We start from the raw sequence: 21864 nt of genomic DNA on the forward strand, positions 1-21864 counted from the left end.
GACCCCGCTCGCCGCAACTAGAGAAGGCCTGCGCACAGCAACAAAGACCCAACGCAGCCAAAAAAAAAAAAAAAAAAAAAATCCTACCAGAGGTCAGATGTTCTTATACTATTTAAGAAAATGATACCAGAACAGGTATCTGGAGGTCTCAAATGAAGCCATTAACATGACTTCTCTTTTATATCCTTCAGCATCCACAACTTTCCCTGCCCCCAAGAAGTTCATGTATTTACTTTTCCCGCCTAGCTTCTTACACTATTTCATTCATTCATTCATTCATTTATTTATTTATTTATGGCTGTGTTGGGTCTTCGTTTCTGTGCAAGGGCTTTCTCCAGTTGTGGCAAGCGGGGGCCACTCCTCATCGCGGTGCGCAGGCCTCTCACTATTGTGGCCTCTCTTGTTGCGGAGCACAGCCTCCAGACGCGCAGGTTCAGCAATTGTGGCTCACGGGCCTAGTCGCTCTGCGGCATGTGGGATCTTCCCAGACCAGGGCTTGAACCCGTGTCCCCTGCATTGGCAGGCAGATTCTCAACCACTGCGCCACCAGGGAAGCCCTACACTATTTCTTTTGAAGAGGCTTTTCTCATATAGAAATTCTCATGAATAGAGTGTCTCATGTATTGCAACACTCTGAACAATTAAGTCACTATTAGATTTATGAAAGACCAAAATATCTAGCCTATTTTATCAACATGCTAATACATTTTGGCTCCACTGGTTTTGCTGTTTATTCTTATATTTTTACTTGTAACATTTGATTAATACATTATCAACCCATACTTGTATATAATTTGTTGGGATATATTTAAGTCACCATAATGCCTTTTTTTAAAATACACAGTAAAGGAATTCTTTAAATCATACTATTTTTCCCCTAATATCATGCAATGCTACTGATTCAACTGGTTTAGTGGAAACTTGATTCAGGTGAGTGTAATACCAGCTTCTGAAGGGGAAGGTGGCTCTCTTTCATCCAGATCATCTGCAGAAGACATGGTTCCACTGGATGGAGTTCGTGGAAGTTTTCGATGAAAGTCTCCTAAAAGAAAATTCATTGTAGAATTTAAGAAATGGGTAGTGACAACATTTTTTGAATAACGCAAGTCATACTATTATATTAGCTACAATGTAAACATTTGCTTCCATTCACAGACTTTGGATACAGGGGATTCTGATACTCTTGGGAACAAAAGAGAATTGAGCCAAATCTGACTTTTCCAAATAAATTTAAAATTGAGGATCACACATTCCAATGAACCTTACTGTCAACTTCTGGTAGTAAGTGCTAGAGATTATAAACTCAAGGACAGGGAGTATTTTCTATTCAAGCCTTATATCTAATGTCTGACAGAATAGCTGGCACAATGGTAAAGTTGTCATTAAATGCTTGTTGAATTAAGTGATAAAGAAATACTTACAATGTAACCTAAAGCTTTCTAAAATAAACAAAAATCTACAAATATAGCAATACAATAGTACCGTCACATTTATGTTGCCAGTAAGACAGAAGACCAGGAACCAGGACCAATGATCCTGGCAGGGAGCAGAGCATGGGATACAAGCTGTCAGCCAAGGACTCTGCCATGTGTCTCAAAGCATGTTTGGAAGCAGCCCGACCAGGTAATGAGGTTTATTTGCTCCCTGCTGATATTACACACAGGGCTGTGTCTAAGTGGAGGGTTACACTTAACTCAAGGCCTTAACAGTCTTAGGTTCAGAGTTAGAAAGGGCTTTACAAATTATTAAACCACATCTCTCTCAAAAGATTCCCCCCACTTCAAACTATGCTTAAAAGGTGGTGGTCTAGTTTTTGTTTTGAATGTGTCCCCCAATGACTAAGAAATCATGAGACCACATGTTCATTTTAGAACTATTCTAACTGTAAAATGACTTCCTTGTATTGCTGAGCAGAAACCTGCCACCTATAAATCCCAGCTCTTGGTCACATGTCTCCCTAAAGGAGCAAACAAGCACTCTGACTCTCACCCTTTTACACTTCAATGTCTGAGAACAGCTGTCACGTCCCCAGGTTTCCTCTTTCCCAGGCTATGCATCCCTCAGTCTTCACCCATTTATCATGCGACCAGTTTCCAAATTTTTGTCTTTACCACATGAAGTCTTACAGGATTCCAAATAATTTAGAGCTGGCTCTAGACTGTCTCTTAATTCCTGGGGATAGCTAGAACCACTCTGTTTTTATAAAACTAATTACAAATATTCAGTTAAATATTTAGGAATGCATCTCCAGAGTGTCCCTGAACAGCAATAATTTTAAAGTAGGACTCAAAGTAGTTGCTGACAATCTGCCTATAAACCCCAGTACGGCATGGAAGTCATTTCTAACTTTAAATTCAAGGGCTTTATTTACATGAATAACATTTCTGTAATATGTAGAACACCAGAAAAAAAAAAACAAAGCCTTGGACTCTGAGGTAGGTTAAATCCTAACTTATCTCCCGCAGTGCCAAGCTCTTAGGAGAAAGAAACTTAGCCAGGAAGAACAGGACTGGGAGAAGTCTCTGGTAGAAAAGTAGAGGAGGAAGAACATTGAAAGTAATAATCTCAAGGGTTCAAGTGACACCTTCTTCTCTTGCTAGCTGCATTACCTCTGGCAAGTTATTCTCTTTGCAGCCACTAAGGGAGAGTTCAAAACATCTATTCTGCCTCTCTAAGGAGCATGAGACTATCAAAGTACCTTAAAGCACATTTATAAAAAATGAAATTATCACAGGCACAAGAATTGCTGTTAACTGTACAGTTCATTATAGTGATTAACTACAAAATAATCCAAAAGACAGATCACAGTTATGTTCATAAAATGGAATACTATACAGCATACAGTATACAGTATAAAATAAAGACAGCTTCTCATATCAATATGAATCTCAAAAAAAAGATGCATGAAAGAAGTCACAAAAGAATAGTATGATTTCATCTGCATAATATTCCAAAATGGGCAAAGCTCAACTAGATATAAGTACTAAAACATTTAAAATAGCCAGGGAAAGATTAACAAAATTCAGGATGATGGCTCATCTGGGGGGTGATAGAGCAAGGTTATCAAGGAGGTATACACAGGGGCCTTCTAACATACTAATAATGTTTTATTTCTTAGGCTAGGTGTTGAATATATAAGGGTTTGTTCTATTATTTTTATTTAAACTGTACACATGTATGTACAAACTCCTCTCTATGAGACAGTTCATTATAAAAATAAGATAGTTATAAACAACAAGGATTTACTGTATAGCACAGGGAACTATATTCAGTATCTTGTACTAAACTATAATGGAAAGGAATCAAAAAAGTATATAGATATATACATAAATATATGTATAACCTAATCACTTTGCTGTACATTTAAAACTAACACAATATTGTAAATCAACCATACGTCAACTTTAAAAAAAGAAAAAGAAGGTAGTTAAAAATATCCCCCAAAAGGAAAATTTTAATCTGTCATTGAATTTTCACTCTAGACTTAAATACTTATGTACCTGGACTTATAGATTCAGAATCCAGAGATCTAGATTCACTGCTTCCTCCAGTGCTCTCAGAATCACTAAACATCCCAAATGTCCATGACCTTATAAAAGAAGGACCTTTAAGAAAAGAATATTTGAAGTCAAACTTGGCTACAGACAAATTTCATAAGTGTTTCAAAATACTGACATTATTTAAAACGAGACAAGTCAAACTTCTTTAACAGCGTTAAGCAACTGACTGTAAGACAAGCACAGTGCTCACAACTGTGAATAAAACCTCATAAGGTTACAATTCAAGGCCTGGTTTTTAAATTCCAGAGCTGCAATTCATTTAATGATCACATTTAAACAATTTGATCTTTCATAAATTAGTGCTCTCTTTAATGTGAAACACTACCTGATATGTCTGCACTGTTAGAGCATCTGTCCTCTTCAATCTTATTAGAGTTGTCAGGAAGGCGCACAACATCTTCTAAAGAGTCGGAAGGTCCATAACCGGAAGTGTGAGGGGTATTTGTTAACTGTTTATTTACATTCCTAAGAAAAACCCAAATAAAACTCATCATTCAGAAGCATGACTACTTTATTCTATTTTCAGGAAAATCTGTTAATTTAATGAACAGAGTACTTAAATTAACTAAATATTAGGAACAAACCATATTATACAGTTGAACTTCTTAAAAGAGATGTGAATAAAACTTATTAATCATTTGTATTTAATACAGCTGAAACACAGAAAAGAATAGCAAAAGTACAGTCCATTATTCATATCATGGTTAAACTCTTCTGGTATAACCTGTGTGGAAAATGTAGGTTGTTAAGTTTGTGGACATTCGAAATTGATATGACCATGATTTGCCATTCTCAAAGGATTTCTACATCTCAAAGAACTGAGCTCTGTGTTAAAATGGAAAGCTTTACTCTTAAGTGAGTCAGATCTTAAATAATATTTTAAAAATTCAGAAGGTTTTAAAGTCAATTCTACCAGTGTTAGAAAAAAACATCACCTGACACCAGATAGGAAACTTAGCAGTAAAGATTTTATGCCTTGAAATAATTTCACCTAACATTAATTCTCACCCATCAACTTTTTCCTCCTCAGCTGAATTCGTGGCCCTGACAAACTCACTGTACTCCTGGCCTGGGTCATAGAGTTTGGCACCATCACAGAGAGACTGTAAATTGTTCGCGAGGGAGGCAGCCTGCAGGTGTTGCATCTGGAAGAGGTTAACTGTTACCTGTGGGAACAGATAGAAACAAAAGGCAACGTAACTCATGTTATAGAGAATGCTGCGTAATACACATTTATTTCAAGTGACAGCACCAAGAAAAGGTCACACAGTGAAGAGCTCAACAGTGAATCTCCTCGAGAGCACACTATGTTGCCTGACTCAGTACCAGGTCTAAATCAGAAAAAAAAAAAAAGAAAGTAGTTTTAATCCAATACCTAACAGCAATCATTTCTGGCAAAACTGGCTTTAATCTGAAACGTTTAAAAGCACAACTCCATGTCCCTAATGGTTCACAATTTTAGGAGACAGATATGTTTTTGAGGATCCCCAGCTCCGTACTGATGGTCTGACCACAACTGTCTAAACTGAAAAACATGGGGAAAAATATTCCAATCAGAACACTTGTTATTTTGACTTTCACTTCTTCAATCCTTTACAAATAGAAATGCTTTATACTTATAATGTGTCCTACAGCGCTCAGTTTTTATAATTAGGTACTATCCTGAGTCTCTTCAAAATACATTATTCCACTGAGTTTCTACAAATGCCTAAATATACTGTCACTACTGCCACTTATAGTAACAACAACAATAGCAGCTGGAGCGTGCTTACAATATGCCAGATCCATTCTGAGAGCTGTACGTGAATTAACTACTCTCATGTTCACAGAAACCCAGGCTTTGGGTATACTACGACAAATAAACAGATGAGATCCCAGCCCTCATAAGAGTCTGCATTTTCCTGAGGGTGGTGTTGGAGAGAGAGGACAAACTAAGTAAATAAGATAATTTCTGGTACTGAAAACTGCTATGAATACGATATAATATTGTCACGTTATGGAATATGACCAGGCATATGCTTGCAAAAGGGTACTTTTGACATGACAGTTTGGTGAAGGACTCTCTGAAGAGGTAACATCTGAACTGAGACCTGATATAAGAAAGAGCCAGTGTGAAGTTTCAGGGAGAAGACCAATCCAGACAAACGGAAGAGGTAGTGCAAAGATCCTAGGGCAAAAGTGAGTAAGAAAGAACTTGTCATGCTCAAGAAGCAGATGAAAGGTCAGTGTGGCATTTCAGTTTGAGATGAAGCCAGAAGGGGAAGATGTAATCTAAACCAATGTAAGGGGTCTGGATTTAAGTACAACTGAAGGAAGCCAGTGAAGGTTTTAAAAGGGTGTTAAGAGCTATAACATGATCTGATTTATTTTTCTAAATGCCACTCCGGCTCCTGTGTGGGAAATGTGAATGAATGCCAAATTTCAATTGGCTTAATGTTGTTATTTCAAAGACTGCCATGTTTCCTCTTTCATCTCTCTTGATTATACCAGATGATATGTTGAACTTCTGATTAGCTTCTAAGTCCTTTCCAAGATAGACAGGCATTCTCCAAGGATAACTAAGAGTCAGCCTAAATAGTATTTGAAAAGTGCACATAAATGAATAGCTTGTTTGTGCCCTCTTTCAAGGAACATAGGAAATTCAAACTGTGGATGGTAAAGTTTAAGTCCAGCAATTAGCTACAATCAGGGAATTCTCCAGTTAAAGGTAAACTGAACTTACTCTCTTGAGTAAAGGTAACTAAGTATATGTTCATTTTTAATACTTTTTAATAAGCTCTATGAATCTAGTTGGAAACACCAATAATTTAAAAAGCCAAATGAATATACTGGCATAATTGCTCATCTGCTGAATGTTTGTCTCTGGGTACTTATTAATAATAAAGACTTAAGCAATAATATATACTGGAAGCCCAATCTTAAAATCTCTTTTCCCTAAATGATTCAGCCTTCTCCCTCACCTAACAGAAATGCTAAAGATTGAGGTCCCCATGGGGTAGATCCTACGGGACTTGCTGGGCATCTTAACTGGGGTGGCTCATGGGTACCTCAACAACCATCATGCCTCTAAGATCTTTTTTGTCCCCCAATCCCTTCCTGAGTCAGGGACTTGGTCCTTTTCTTCTAGGTCCCCAATGTGTAGCACAGTGTCCTAAGTGCTTCATAAAGGGGAAATGACCAAATGAATAGTAGTAGAATGTGTTATCAGTCATGGTCATACTGAAATTCTGCACGTTTCCTGGTACTGCTCACTCAAGCACATAGGACTTCCAACTCTATGCCCAACTTTTGTCACCTACATCTAATTTTTAGCTACTCCATGGGCACATACATTAGCACACATTTTTCTGACAGTTGTTGAAACAGAATATGCCATAATATCAAATCAATGGGAACAGATTCTCCCATATAGATTAGCAATAATCTAAAAATTAATTTGTGTTCAATATAATTTTCTATCCTATATTTTTAAAAAGATAAATTTTTCTTGAATACTCTTTAAAACAAAAGGAAAAACTCTTGTGATAATGTTTCCCATTCTTCAAAGCCCATTGATTTGATTAGGTCTTTAGTGACTGACTTGGTAATTTCTCCTTTCTCTCACTTAGTAATGTAATTATGATTTACATCCCATACCCTTCAATACTTCATAATTCAAGACAATTTTGAATATTCAGGAGTAATTCTTGATGTTCATGATATAACTTACAATTTTGCTGGGACATGAAACTGATTCGTGTATCTTCCTTAAGACAGTGAGTGAATATAACTGTGTCTAGCATCTTTACATCTCAAATAATTTTGTTTTCTCTGCAATGATATACACAATAACATATCCTAGAGTGAAAATAAAATTCTTTTAAAAACAATTGGAGAGATGGTGTTGAAAAATAAGTCACCAAAATCCCCCAATTCTCCTGCTTTGATGGAGAAGAAAACATAAAGAAATCTGAGAAAATTATGGCTCTTACCTGGGAAAAAACACCAATATTCAAGAACTCAATGTTGGATTTGCTATCTGCTTGGATCTTCATGTGAATAATGCCATACGGAATAAGTAAAACTGATTAAACTGGTTCAAAAGAACTCCAGCTAGTAAGAAATTCTGCTCACAAATATATACAGAGAAATTTTCTATAAACTGTCTCTATACATTACATGCTGCAGTAATTTTCAGGAGTTTGGGGATTTGTTCAAGTTTGGGGAACTTTAACCTCAAAGTCTACTTCATACACTGATATGTACTGCTCTCCAATTTTTCAGATGTATTAATTCTCTCCCTCTAAATAAATGCTAAACTCCTTGAGAGCAGGTATCTGTCTTATATTTCTTTTAAATAAATAGTAGGCATTAATAAATACAGATGTTATATACAAAATTAGGTAACTTCTTGTTTGTATCACATCAAATTAAAAGAAATCATAATTGTTGGATCACCAAATAGCATCACTTTTTAAGAGAGAGGTAGACAAGCAAGATTAAGCTCGTGAGAGAACTCAAAACCATGTTACATGAAGAAGAGTAATCAGATTTGGGGGTGTTTAGCCTGGAAAAAGCATCCAGGGAAAAAAGGTAATAACTATCTTTAAATATTTAAAGTACTATCTTGTGGAAGAGGGATTATATCAGTACAGTACAACTTGAAAGGTCCACAAGAAAACAGATCTTTTTTTAGCTCGATATAAATATCACATTAATTTTGAAGCTGTTCAAATCCAGGCTAAGTAATCATTCAGCAAGACAGCATAGTATTTAGGAGCACAGGTTCTGAAGTTATTCAACCAGGGTCTATCCTAGCTTTACAACTTACATGCTGGGTGACCTTGGTATCAAGTTATTTATAACTTCTCTAAACCTGTATTTCCAAAAAAGTTAATGTACAAATACGTATCATAGGGGATCTTGTTCAAAATGCAGATTCTGATACCAAAAGTCTAGGTTGAAACCCAAGATTCTGCATTCCTCACAGGCTCCCAAAGGAATGAGAATGTGACTGGTCCAAGGAACACATTTTGAGAAGAAAGGCTTTCTAAGCTTTAGTTTCCTCATCAGTAAAATGGAGCTTAAAACAACTGTTTTTACCTAGTAGGACTCTGTGAAAATTAAATGAGTTAATGAAGGCAAAGACCTTAAGGCACTGGCAAGCACATAATCTTAGCTATCATCAGCTATTGTTTGAGGTGAAAAGGGCTTGTTAAAGGTAAAAGATTGGCTTAAATAATTTACGTGGGAATTTTGGATCCTGGGATTTTGTAATTCTTTTAAATAATTTTACTAAAATTGATTCTGTAAATTAACCACATATTAATTAATCAGAATTTGGTAAATAAATGAAATACAATCTTAAACACCCAGAAACATTTTAAGGAAGACTTCTGATTCAAATGGAATAAGCTCACTTCCCACAGTCTCTCAATGAATTTTCCTAAAAACCCTTGACAGAATGCATGGATTAGCTATCTGAGAGCTCTGAAAAGTAAATGGTAGCAGGTAGACTGTGGAAATAAACTACAAATCAAGGTATGACCAATTAGTGGTATGCTTCCTGTTATTTTTTTTCTGCTACTGTGTTTCCCAGCTAGTACACAGATCCTACTCCAATAAATGTGACTGAAAGAGTGGGGGAAATCCTTTGGTTTCTTTTGTATGTTTGTTTTCTCTCCTGCCCCAGCCCCCAAGCAACCCCCAAGCCCTAAGATGAAGTCCTGTGGCAGTGGCAGTGATGGCAGTAGCAGTAGAATAGACATCTAAAACTCTTCTCTATAAGCAGAGGGGAATTCTCTATAAGTAGATGAACTGTGGTCTGAAGAGTGAGGGGTCTGAAATTCCTGTTTTTTTTTTCTCTTTATCCTTCCCCTACTTGGCTCTTAAAGCAGCAGACTAGGTTGACTACAGCTTCCCAGCCAGAAGACCTAGAAGGGAGCCCTTAGGAGTTGAAGAGTGAACCTAGCTAGATCAAATGCCTGCAAAACTTTTTAAGAATCAACATTCAATATAGGTTATAAAGAAAACCCAGAGTCATATAAGGTAATATTGCAAATGTCTAGGATATCATCCAAAACTACTTGTCACACAAAGAACCAGGAAAATCTCAGTGACTCACAAGAGAAAAGATAATAAACAGATACCAACCCTGAGATGACTCAGCTATTTGAATTATCAGATAAAGACTTTAAAGCAGATATTATAATGGTTTCAAGAAATAAGGGCCAACAATATTAAAACGTGGAAAGACTGAAGTCTCAGCAGAGAATTGGAAGATATAAAAAAGAAACCAGAGGAAATTTTACTACTGAAAAATATAATATCCAAAACAAAAAATTTACTGGATTGACTGTATAAAAAATGGAGATAACAAAGGAAAGAGTCAGTGAACTTGAAGCTAGATCAGTAGAACAAGAGGAAAAAAAGATTGGGGGAAAAAAAGGTCCCACATTCCTGTGGGATAATAACAAAAGGTCTGACATTTGAGTCTTTAGAGTCTTAGAGGAAGAGGGGAGCGTGTTACAAAAAAATATTTTAAGAAAAAATAGCCAAAAACTTCCCAAATATTGCAAAAGTCAAACTTGCAGATTCAAGAAGTTCAGGGAATCCCAAATAGGAGAAACTCAACAAAATCCACACCCAAATACATTGTAATCAAACTGTTGAAACCCAAAGATAAAGAAAAAATTTTGCAAGCAGCCAAAAAACCCAAAACAAAACAAAACAAAAAACAATGCATGCCACATAGGGGAACACTGATTCAAATGACTATAGATTTCTCATTGGAAACTACGGATGCCAGAAGGCAGTGGAATAACATTTTTAAAGTGTTGAAAGAAAATAACCGAATTCTATAACCAGTGAAAATATCCTTCCGGAATGAAGAAGAAGTAAAGACATTCTCAGATGAAAGACAACCAAGAGCATTCATCACCAGAAGACCAACTATAAAAGAAATGGGAGGGTTTCCCTGGTGGCGCAGTGGTTGAGAATCTGCCTGCCAATGCAGGGGACACGGGTTCGAGCCTTGGTCCAGGAAGATCCCACATGCCGCGGAGCGACTAGGCCTGTGAGCCATGGCTACTGAGCCTGTGCGTCTGGAGCCTATGCTCCGCAACAAGAGAGGCCGCGATAGTGAGAGGCCCGCGCACCACGATGAAGAGTGGCCCCCACTTGCCGCAACTAGAGAAAGCCCTCGCACAGAAGCGAAGACCCAACACAGCCAAAAATTAATTAATTACTTAATTTAAAAAAAAAAAAGAAATGGGAAAGGAAGTTCTTTAGACAAAAGAGAAAAAATACCACAGAGAAGATGGAACTTTGGAGTGAAAGAATAATAACAGAAATGGTAAATATCTGGGTAAATGTAAAGACTATTTTTCTTCTCTTCTCTAAAATATGAGACTTTTGAAAACAAAAATTATAAGATTGTCTGGTGAGGTTTTCAATGTACATAGATGTAATATACATATATTAAGCACAGCCCAAAATGAGTAAAGGAACTTATATGGTGGTATCGTTTTTACATTCCACTTGAGCGTGGTAAAATATTAGTTCTAAGTAGACTGAAAAGTTCATATATATATATCTCTAGTGCAACCATTTAAACAAAAAACACTATACAAACAGATATAATCAAAGACCCAATAGATAAATTAAAATGTATACAAGAGATAAATTAAAATTTAGATAATCCTTTTAGATAAATTAAAATATAATTCTAATATATAAATAAAACAGATTAAATCTTTAATAGATAAACAGATGAATTAAAATGTAATTCTAAAAAATTATCAATTTATACAAAATAAGGCAGCAAAAGGGAAACAGATGAAGGGAAACATAAGGTACAAATAGAAAACAGATAAAAAATAGTAGGCCTAAATCTAAACATATATTTACATTAAATATAAATGGTCTAAACATTTCACTTAAAAGAGATCATCAAAATAGATTTTAAAAAAATCAGCACTGAACAATATGCTATATAAGAACTTCATTTAAAATATAGTGATTAAAAGTAAACAAATGGGAAAAGATATACCATACTAAAAATAATAAAAAGAAAACTTAAATACTTCTATCAATATTAAATAATGTAGACTAAAAGGCAAGGAAAATTACTGGGATAAAAAGAGACATTTCATAAAGATGAAAGGATCAATTCACTGAGAATATATAACAATCATTAATATATAAGCAACTGAGAGATTCAAAATATATAAAGCAAAAACTGATAGAATTAAAAATGTACAGTATATTGAAAACTTCAAAACTCCTTTCTCGATAATTGACATAAATAAAAAGTAAATCATCAAGGATATAGAAGAAATAAATAACACCATAAACCAAAAGGAACTAATTGACATTTACAGAATACTCCAGCCAACAACAGTAGAACACACATTCTTTCAAGTGCACACACATGGAACAGGCACCAAGATAGACCATATCCTGGGTCATAAAGCAAACCATAACAAATTTAAGAGAATTAAAATCATACAAAGTATTTCTTTCACCATAACAGAATTAAACTAGAAATCAATATCAGGAAGATATCCAGAAAATCCTCAAACAATTAGAAATCAAATAACAAGCTTCTACAATATCCACAGGTAAAATATGAAGTTTCAAGGGAAATTAGAAAATATTTTGAACTGTATAAAAATGGAAGTATGTATAAAAATGGAAGTACAAATTCAAAATTTGTGGGATGTAGATAAGTAGTGCTTAGAGGGAAATTTAAATCATTAAATATTTGTATTAAAAAAGCAGAGGTCTTGATGAAACCTAAGCTTCTACCTTCATGAAACTAAAAAGAATAGCCAAATAAATGCAAAGCAAGCAGAAACAATAAAAAGCAGAAATAAAAATTTAAAAAGACAACTAGAGAAAAACCAGTGAAATCTAAAGCTGTTTCTCAGAAAAGATCAATGAAATTTATAAACCTGTAGCCAGACTAACCAGAGAGAGAGGAAGTGAGGGAGAAGGCACAAATTATCAAAATCAGGAATGAAAGAAAGGATATCACTACAGCCCACTGAGACACTGAAAGGATAAGAGTTATGAACAACTCTATGCACATAAATACAACAACTTAGATGAAAGGGAGGGACCTAATTCCACAAAATACCAAAATTCACCTAAAAAGAAACAACTAACTCAAACAGGCTTATATCAAAAGAAATTGAATACATAGTGAAAGATCTTCTAAAAATGAAAACTCCAAGCCCAGATGCTTTCACCAGGGAATGCCACCAAATATTTTAAGAAATAACACCAATTCTACACAATCTCTTCCAGAAAATAGAATAGGAAGGAGCATTTCCCAACTTATTTTATGAGGCCAAAATTACCCTGACTCCAAAACCAGGCAAAGGCAGTATAAGAAAAAAACTAAACTAAACAAAAACATAATACCAGTATCTTTCATTAACAGATTAGAAAAAAAATACTCAACAAAATATTAGCAAATTGAATCCAGCAATATAGAAAAGGAACAATGCATCATAACCAAGAGCAGCTTATCCCAAGAACGCAAGGCTAGATGAACACTCAAATATCAAATGTAATCCATCATATTAAGAGACTGAAGAGAAAAATTATATTATCACATCAGTCAAATGATGCAAAATAACCCTCATTTGATAAGATCCAAGATCTTCATGATAAAATTCTCAGCAAACTAGAAAAAGGGGAAATTCTTTAACATGATAAAAGGTATCTTTAAAAAATCTTACAGCTATCATCATGTTTAATGGTGAGAGACTGTTTTCTTCCTAAGATCAAGAATAAGTCAAAGATGTCTTTTCTCACACTCCTATTCAACAATGAACTGTAAGTCCTAGCCAGTGCAATAAGAAAAAAGAAAAAAGGAATAGTTTGAAAGAAAGAAAGAAAACTGTCCCTCTTTGCAGACAACGTGATTTTTTATGTAGAAAACCCCAATGATTCTGCAAAAAACGTTCCTAGAACTAATAAGTGAGTTTAGCAAGGTTGCAAGATACAAAATCAACATACAAAAATCATTTGTATTTCTCAACACTAACAATGAATAAATGAATTTGAAATTAAATAAGTGTGTGTATGTATGTATGCATAGATACATATACACATGTACACATAAATCATGTATGTATTTATTTATATCAATCACATTCACAACAGACCCCCAAATAAACACTTACATACATAAGCTTAAATCTAACATAACATGGGGAAGACTTATATGTTAAAAACTACAAAATGCTGATTAAAACTATCATTTACCTAAATAAATGGAGACACATACTGTGTTCATGGATTGGAAACTCATAGTTAAGATGCTATGTATATAGTCAATTCTCCCTAATCTGATTAAGATTTAACACAATTCCAATCAAAATGTTAGCAAGATTTTTTTGTAGATACAGACAAGCTGATTCTAACATTTTAATGAAAGTCAAAGGATCTGAAACACTCAAAACAATTCTGAAAAGAATACAGTTGGAAGACTCACAGTACCTGATTTTAAGACTTGCTAGACAACACCAGTAATCAACCTAGTAGTGTTTTGACAAAACGATAGACACACATATATATATCCATGGAACAAAATAGAGAAACTAGAAATTGAACTACAAAAACATGGTCAATTGATTTTTGACAAAGATGCAAAGGCAATTCAATGGTGATGGCACACAGTGTCTTCAACAAACAGTATTGGAACAAGTGGACATCTGTATTAATCATGTTTTCTTTTAAATTTTCTGTATTTTATGATGTTTTAATATCTTAAAAAGCTTGCTGGCTGGGGAGAGACTGCTCCATCCAATGCTAGCCAATTCTTAGCCGGGGAACAAGCATGTCTTTCATATGCAACTCCAACCATCTCTATCTAACTCTCACACACCAAGCCAATATTTCCCCCTGCCCTAAATCATCCCAGGGCCAGGTACCAAGCAACTGCAGGCCACCCCTATTCCCCAAAGCCCACTGAAATTACACAAACTAGCCAATCCTTATTGCTTATCCTGTCCTGCCTTGCCTTTCCCCAGAAACCCCAATAAAGGCTTTATACTCAACTCTCCCCTCACTCCTGCTTCTGCTTCACCAAACCTGGTACCTTTATGGCCCTGTGTGGCATAGTGTGTTCCCTTCTCTCAGGAAATCTAAGTAATTCATTTTTCAATGACATTGACCTCTCCATGTCAACATTCAGTCACCTCTATAAATTAAAGTCCCGTGGGTATAATTTTAATACAACATCCATATGCAAAAAATGAATTTCAACCTATACTTCACACCTTATAAAAAATTAACTTAAAATGGATCATTTCTCAATGCCAAACTATAAAAGTTTTAGTAGAAAACATAGAAGTCTTTGTGATCTTGGGTTAGATGAAGCACTCTTAGATATAATACCAAAAGCATGACCCATAAAGGAAGAAATAAAGTTAGACTTAATTTCTTAAAACTTTCTGCTCCCTGAAAGACACTGCTGAAAGAATAAAGATATGCTTCAGACTGGAAGACAATATATGCCAGCTCAACAATAAGAAAACAAACAACTCAATCCAAAAGAATAGGCAAAACACAGATTGCAAACAAGCCCCTTAAAAGATGCTCAATATCATAAGTCATTCTAAAAAACACAAATTAAAACCACTACCTAAGAACAGCAAAAATATAAAAACAACAACTGACAAGTGTTGTCAAGGGTGCAGAACAACTGGAACTCTCATACATTGCTGGTTAGAATGAAAAATGTTATGGCTACTCTGGAAAACAGTTTGGCAATTTCTTATAAAGTTAAACAGACATTTACCATACCACCCATTAATCTCACTCCTAGGTATTCACCCCAGAAATGTGAAAACTTATAGTCACACAAAAAACTGTAAATAAGTATTCATAGTAGCTCTATTCCTAATCACCCCAAACTGGAAACAATGCAACTGTCCAACAGGTGAATGGATAAACACTGTGGTACATTCATATAGTGGACTACAACTCAGCAATAAAAAGAAATGAACTATTGATACATGCATAACACTGATGAATCTCAAAAGCATTATGCTGAATAAAGAAGCCAATCTCCAAAAGATACATACGATGATTGCATTTATATGACATTGTGGAAAAGACCAAACTACATAGATGGAGAACAGATCAATACTTGCCAGGGATAAGGGGTGGGTGGAGAGTTTGACTACAAAGGGGGTCAGCTTGAGGAAATTTTTTTGGAGTGATGGAATTGTTCTGAATCCTGACTGTGACAGTAGTGGTTACACAAATTTATATACGTGTTAAAACTCGTGAAATGTACACCGAAAAAAGGTACAGTCATTCCTCAGTATCTGAGGGGAATTGTTTCCAGGACCACCCATGAACACCAAAATCCACGGATGTGCAAGTCCCTTATATAAAATAGCATAGCATTTGCATATATATTACTACGCACAACCTCCTGTATACTTTAAGTCATCTCTAGGTTATTTATAATACCTAATGCGATGTAAATGTTATGTAAATAGCTGTAAATACAATGTAAATGCTATGTAAATAGTTACCAGCGCAGGACAAATTCAAGTTTTGCTGTTTGGAAGTTTCTGGAAAATTTTCCCCCCTGAATATTCTCAATCCATGGTTGGTTGAATCCATTGATGTAGAACCCGTGGATACAGAGGGCTGACTGTATTTTGCACATACATTTTTTTTATAAAAACCATGGTAAAGAGGCAAATGAAAACACCTGAGAACAGGATGCTTTGTCTTCAAATAAACCATTGGGTTCAATTTCAATATTTAGTTTACTCAGATTTTGAAGAAAGATCTCATACTGCTTATAGAAGTTCCAGGGATTAAATCCATTTTGTCAACCAAGCTGAGAAAGACAGTGGCATAGAGGCAATTTCAAACTCTCAGACTTCAGTTTTAACCGAACAAATCATCAATCCATGGAGTGGAGAACCAGATAAAAACAATGAAACTCAAACCACGTACCAGTATTAAAAACTGAGAGTCAACTTTTAAAGTCTAAACTTTCCATTAATCTCAGAAATTAAATCCCAGAAGAATCATGACTCATCAAGCATTCCTCTCCCTTCTTCAGATATATAGACTTTTTTTTCCTCTTTAAAATACTGAAGAAATTACTTACAGCTTTAAGGGTAAGATCACACTGGAAAACAAGTTTTCGGAGTTGTGTTAAAATTTCTCTTTTGGTATTTTCTAGATCATTTCGTCTTTCTTCAACATTTGTCACACAAACTTTGTAGAGTTCATTTGCTTCTTCTACCTTCAGGAGTATCAGAGAAAAAAGTGACACTGGTTCACTGAATCTATATTTTAAAACAAATGCATACTCTAGTAAGGCTTGACTTAAATAATTGAAAAGGCTTATGCATGAAAGTTCTGAAATATTCTATATTTTAAGTAGAATATTTCTAAAGAGAAATATTCTGTTTTGGTCAGCAATTCAAGGGCACTTGTCTTTCATGAACAGTCAAGTATGATTTACAATTAGTATACTGTTTGTCTATAAAATAAACATCCACTTCTATTTAATAGCCTTTTCTATTTATATTTACCATTTTCTATATAATCTTCTTACAGAATTTATCAGTTATATTTCATAAATAATACAAAGCTTCAGCCTAGTCTTGCTACCAGGTATTAGAATAAGTACACATATACACACAGTTGCCTAAATGGTGAACTTTCTGAACAATCAAGTAAAAAATATTAAACTACTGCTCTAAGATGTATCTTTCACAAACAAACCCTAAAATTCAAAAGATAAGCAAAAATCTCTTAGCACAGTGGTTCTCAAAGTGTGGATCCCCGGCAGCAGCAGCACCTGGGCACTTAGAAATGCAGGTTGTCTGGGGCCAACCCTAGACCTGCTGAATCAGAAACTCTGGGGATGGGGCCCAGCAGTCTGTTTTAACAAGGCTTCCAGGTGGTCCTGATGCAGGTTAAAGTTTGAGAACCAAAGCCTTAGCAGATTATTGCTAATTCAGTAATAACAAATAACAAAAAAGATGATTACTTTTTGAAGAGCCTCTTCTTCCAGTCTTCGCTTTTTTTCTAGCTGCCTGTTGAGATTTTTTACTAATCCACCACTTGAGCACAGATGCTCCTCTTCTGCACGAAACATGGAAGATTTTGCTTTTTCATATTCATCTTGACGTTGCATGCACAACAATTTTGCCTTTTTAAGAGCAGTCTCTGTTTCAAGCTACACAGAAAAAAAAGAGTATTAAATACAGAATAAGAAAAATCCTAATGTACAAGTTTCTTTAGCATATTCAGCAAGATAGTTAAGACTGCATTTTAGATAACCTATAGAGTAAGATATGCATCTTCCCAGGGTAGATGCTTATAGACTGCAGATGATTTTTTTTTAAAGTCTTTTTTATTTTTATATTTTTTAATTAATTAATTTATTTATTTATTTATTTTTGGCTGCGTTGGGTCTTCGTTGTTGCATGCGGGCTTTCTCTAGTTGCGGCGAGCGGGGGCTACTCTTTGTTGTGGTGCGCAGGCTTCTCACTGTCATGGCCTCTCCTGTTACGGAGCACGGGCTCCAGGCGCGCAGGCTTCAGTAGTCATGGCACGTGGGCTCAGTAGTTGTGGCTCGTGGGCTCTAGAGCGCAGGCTCAGCAGTTGTGGTGCACAGGCCCAGCTGCTCCGCGGCATGTGGGATCTTCCCGGGCCAGGGCTCGAACCCGCGTCCCCTGCACTGGCAGGCAGATTCCCAACCACTGCGCCACCAGGGAAGCCCCCGCAGATGATTTTTAGATGTTCATAAATAGATGAAACTCTACTGTAATACTAACCATTTTATTTTGTTCCTGTTTCCAAAGTTCTTTTATTTCTTTCCTTTGTTTTTCCATTTCATTTTTCCTCCCAAGTAGAGGCTGGCAAGGGTATTTTTAAAAAGAGAAAGAGAGAAAAAAGCTGTTTTCTAAAGGTATACTGCTGTTTTTTTTTTTTTTTAAGTATATTGTATTTATAAATTTTTACCTGCACAAATTTGTTGGCTTGGAGAGCTGCAATTGTTTGTTGTAAAAGGTGACTGCTCTCTATATCATTAAGAAGAGCACTGGTAAATAAAGACTGCAGTGGCATAAACTCCTAGAATTTAAAATTGAAAAGTAAATTTTCCAATAGAAATGTACTAGAGTTCTAGATCCTCCCCACCCCCACTAAATTTCTTCAAAAAGAGAAATTTTTAAGCTTAGATTTTTTTCAGAAAAATGACTATTCATAAATATGACCATATGAGAAAAATACTGAAGAAAATTAACAAAGTAATTCTAAACCTCGTTAGCAAAGTTAGTAGCTAACAAGATAATCAACATTCATATAAAACTGTGGATTTCCTAGTTTCTTCATAATGCATATCCTTGTAAGTTTAAAAAGATTTTATTTTGTCAGTAAAAAGGTTATTTAGCATGTAAGTTCTTTCCTATGTTAAGTACAAAATTTTCTGATTTTGCAAGGCGCTCATCTGAGTAATCTCCCGGCAAAGGACCCTAGTAGTTCACTGACCACTTACCTGAAGTCCAATGTTAGTTCTAGTTGCCTCTGCCAACTTGACAATATTTCTAGTGGACTCCAATTCTGAAAAGGTCAAAGAAGGCATCAGAAGGTAAATTCAACTTATTTTTCCCCCCTCCATACTCTAAAAATATTTGTAATCCCCCAATTAAAAAGTGATCACAAATACTAGTCTGCATCATGATATGAAGTTATGATTCTTAATTAGAAGTACTCATCAAAATCAACTGGGAAACTTTCAAAATGCACTTGATTAGATCTCACTTCTCTGGGGGAATGGGACCTAGGTCTGTGTATTATCTGTTTCTAAGGCTATTCAGGTGAATCTGATGGGTATTCCCTATTAAAAGCAAATAATGTAGTGGAAAGAGCATAGCCTTTGGGTAAATTCTATACTCTTCCAGTTACTACTATATGATCTTAGGCAAATCTGCTGACCTTAGGCAAATCCCCTGTCTCATTTGCCTCCACTGTAAAATGGCGATGATAATCTTGTCTTGCCTACTTCCCAGGGTTTTGGTAAGGATTAAATGAGAAAATGGATGTTGAAAGCATTTTGTCAACTGTAAAACACTGGGAAAATATTAACTATTAAGATGTTCCTTATATGTTTCCATTGCCTTCTGATCCGACAGCTACTGTTGTTTTTGTCTCCTTTAACCATATTATCTGATTGCATTTCTTTTCACCCACTAGAATATGACTTCTTTAAAGGCAAAGACAGTTTACTATCTGTCTTGGTGCCCCCAGATCTAGTGGTTGGTCCACATCAATGTTCAATAAGTATATTTACTGTGAGAAGAGTCTTTCCTATTTTAAGAAGAGAAAATGGGCAATGATTTTATGTACTACAATGAAAGAGCTACTAATTTGGAATCATATTATTTATAGTCTGTAGAACATGAATCACAAACAATTCAGTTCTTACGTTCCAAAGTTAATCAGATGCCCCAAAGGGCAACTCACCCAAGCTCAGCTTCTTTTCAACCCATGCAACTATGTTCTTGGTATATTTTAACCATGTTTTAGCATATGACAAAGCCAATTCTATAGAGTTAGTGTTCTTTAACAGCATGCTGTCTAATTCTATAGGAGAAAAACTTCCTGAAAATAAAAATATCAAGGTAAGTATACATTAAATATGAGCTCATAACTCTAAACAAAGACACATTCATATCCTAAGATGTTCTTCAATGTAAACTGGTTAAAAAATATGTGACAAATTCATAATTAAAGGGTCACAGTTTAAACTGAAAATAATTTTAAATTATATTTTTTAATCAATGTGTATTTCTATTATTCATCAAGTTACAAGCCCTATATAATTCTTGATCAGTCTCTATCATCACATTATCTATCTACTCTAGCAGGTTTTTTTCCTTAAGTTTTATATGTAAAACTTCACACATCATTCATTTTATGTCTGAAATAAATACTTTAGGTTACTAAGCAAGGAGAGATTAAGTAATCCAAAACATTTATCAAAAGTAACTGTACAAAGTTTGACTAAAGTTTTAAGTACCTCAAGCATTACCTTTTTCACTGGATGAGTCCACTGATTCCACAGAAACATTTTCAAAAGACTTAAAACATGGAAGAAAACAAATTTAAGATTAGAGCAGAAGATAACAGAACTTTGCTTCAAAATTTTTTCACTCTAATTTGTTACTCTGACATAATTCCTACTAAAGAATTTCAAGCATTTAGAACTCAAAGGGCCGGAGAAGTCTGTTTAAATGCCAGAACATTTAATAAGAATTATATAGCTTTTTACAACAGCAGTTCTCAAGGTCCAAGAATGAATAACCTCATTGTTTACTAACAGCATTAGTTAACATTAATGAATCCATTCAAAACTTTAGATTCTGCAGATCTCAAAAATATTAGTCAGCAAGTTATAGAAGCAATCTAAATAGACTGCTATCTAAATAGAAGACAAAGACCTCTCTCTTTCAGCCATCTTTTACCATTTCATTGTATGATAAGCTGTCTCTGAAGGTCCATTGGACAGCTTAGTGCAGAACTTTCTATGATGATGGAAATGTTCTATATCTGCACTGTCCAGTAAGGTAGCTAATAGCTACATGTTGCTATATGAGCATTTGAAAAGTGGCTAATTTAAATGAAAATTAAAATTTTAATTTAATGAATTACATGTGACAAGTGGCTACCTTATTGGACAGTGCAGGAAAAGGTTATATACCGAAATTGTGAGGATTTATATTTAGTTGGGCAATACGGAGTATGAAGGAATTCAATGCAACAGGAATCAAGTAAAACCTGGGTTTGAAGTCAAGCTCTATCACTTAGTAGCTGTATAACACTGAGCTATGTATTTATACTCATTTAACTTTGGTTTGCCCGTCCATAAAATGAGGATAAGAACAGTACTTCATACGACTATTTTAAGGATTAAGATGATGTAGGTTTAGCACAGTGCATGGTTATCTATTAAGCACTATTAAATAAATGGCAACTATTATTTTAAAAGATATTTTTCAAAACTCTTCATCGAATGAAGTAATTTTATTAGTAGTATATCATCATGGATTTTTAGATTTCAATTTCTATGGTAAATTAAAAACTGCAAAAAGGAAAAAGTATTATCCTATTAAGAATTAGTATACATGTGCACAACAGAAGTACACGAATAGGAGATATGATTTACACCTAAAATTTAAATTGTTTAGACCCCTTTTACACTGATATAATGTTTTATTACACCTTCTAAATTAGCAGCAAGCTTGAAAATATGAAATTGAGGAAAAATCAT

At 34.9% G+C, this 21864-nt stretch overlaps 1 protein-coding gene across 2 annotated transcripts in view; it reads right to left on the minus strand.

Annotated features, from left to right (window-relative positions):
- ARHGAP29 (Rho GTPase activating protein 29) overlaps positions 1-21864 on the minus strand; it is a 76847-nt gene that overhangs the window by 12467 nt on the left and 42516 nt on the right. For both annotated transcript variants that reach the window (XM_036849739.1, XM_036849730.1), the window contains exons 6-16: positions 20626-20674; positions 20058-20195; positions 19090-19154; positions 18555-18665; positions 18368-18448; positions 17578-17766; positions 16687-16824; positions 4569-4726; positions 3886-4025; positions 3501-3605; positions 944-1042 (exon numbers count right to left, since the gene is read on the minus strand). In XM_036849739.1, the coding sequence (XP_036705634.1) occupies positions 944-1042; positions 3501-3605; positions 3886-4025; positions 4569-4726; positions 16687-16824; positions 17578-17766; positions 18368-18448; positions 18555-18665; positions 19090-19154; positions 20058-20195; positions 20626-20674 (1273 nt within the window). The remainder of the gene's footprint in view (positions 1-943; positions 1043-3500; positions 3606-3885; positions 4026-4568; positions 4727-16686; positions 16825-17577; positions 17767-18367; positions 18449-18554; positions 18666-19089; positions 19155-20057; positions 20196-20625; positions 20675-21864) is intronic.

Source organism: Balaenoptera musculus, chromosome 1, assembly GCF_009873245.2.
Source record: "Balaenoptera musculus isolate JJ_BM4_2016_0621 chromosome 1, mBalMus1.pri.v3, whole genome shotgun sequence".
Lineage (NCBI taxonomy): Eukaryota > Metazoa > Chordata > Mammalia > Artiodactyla > Balaenopteridae > Balaenoptera > Balaenoptera musculus.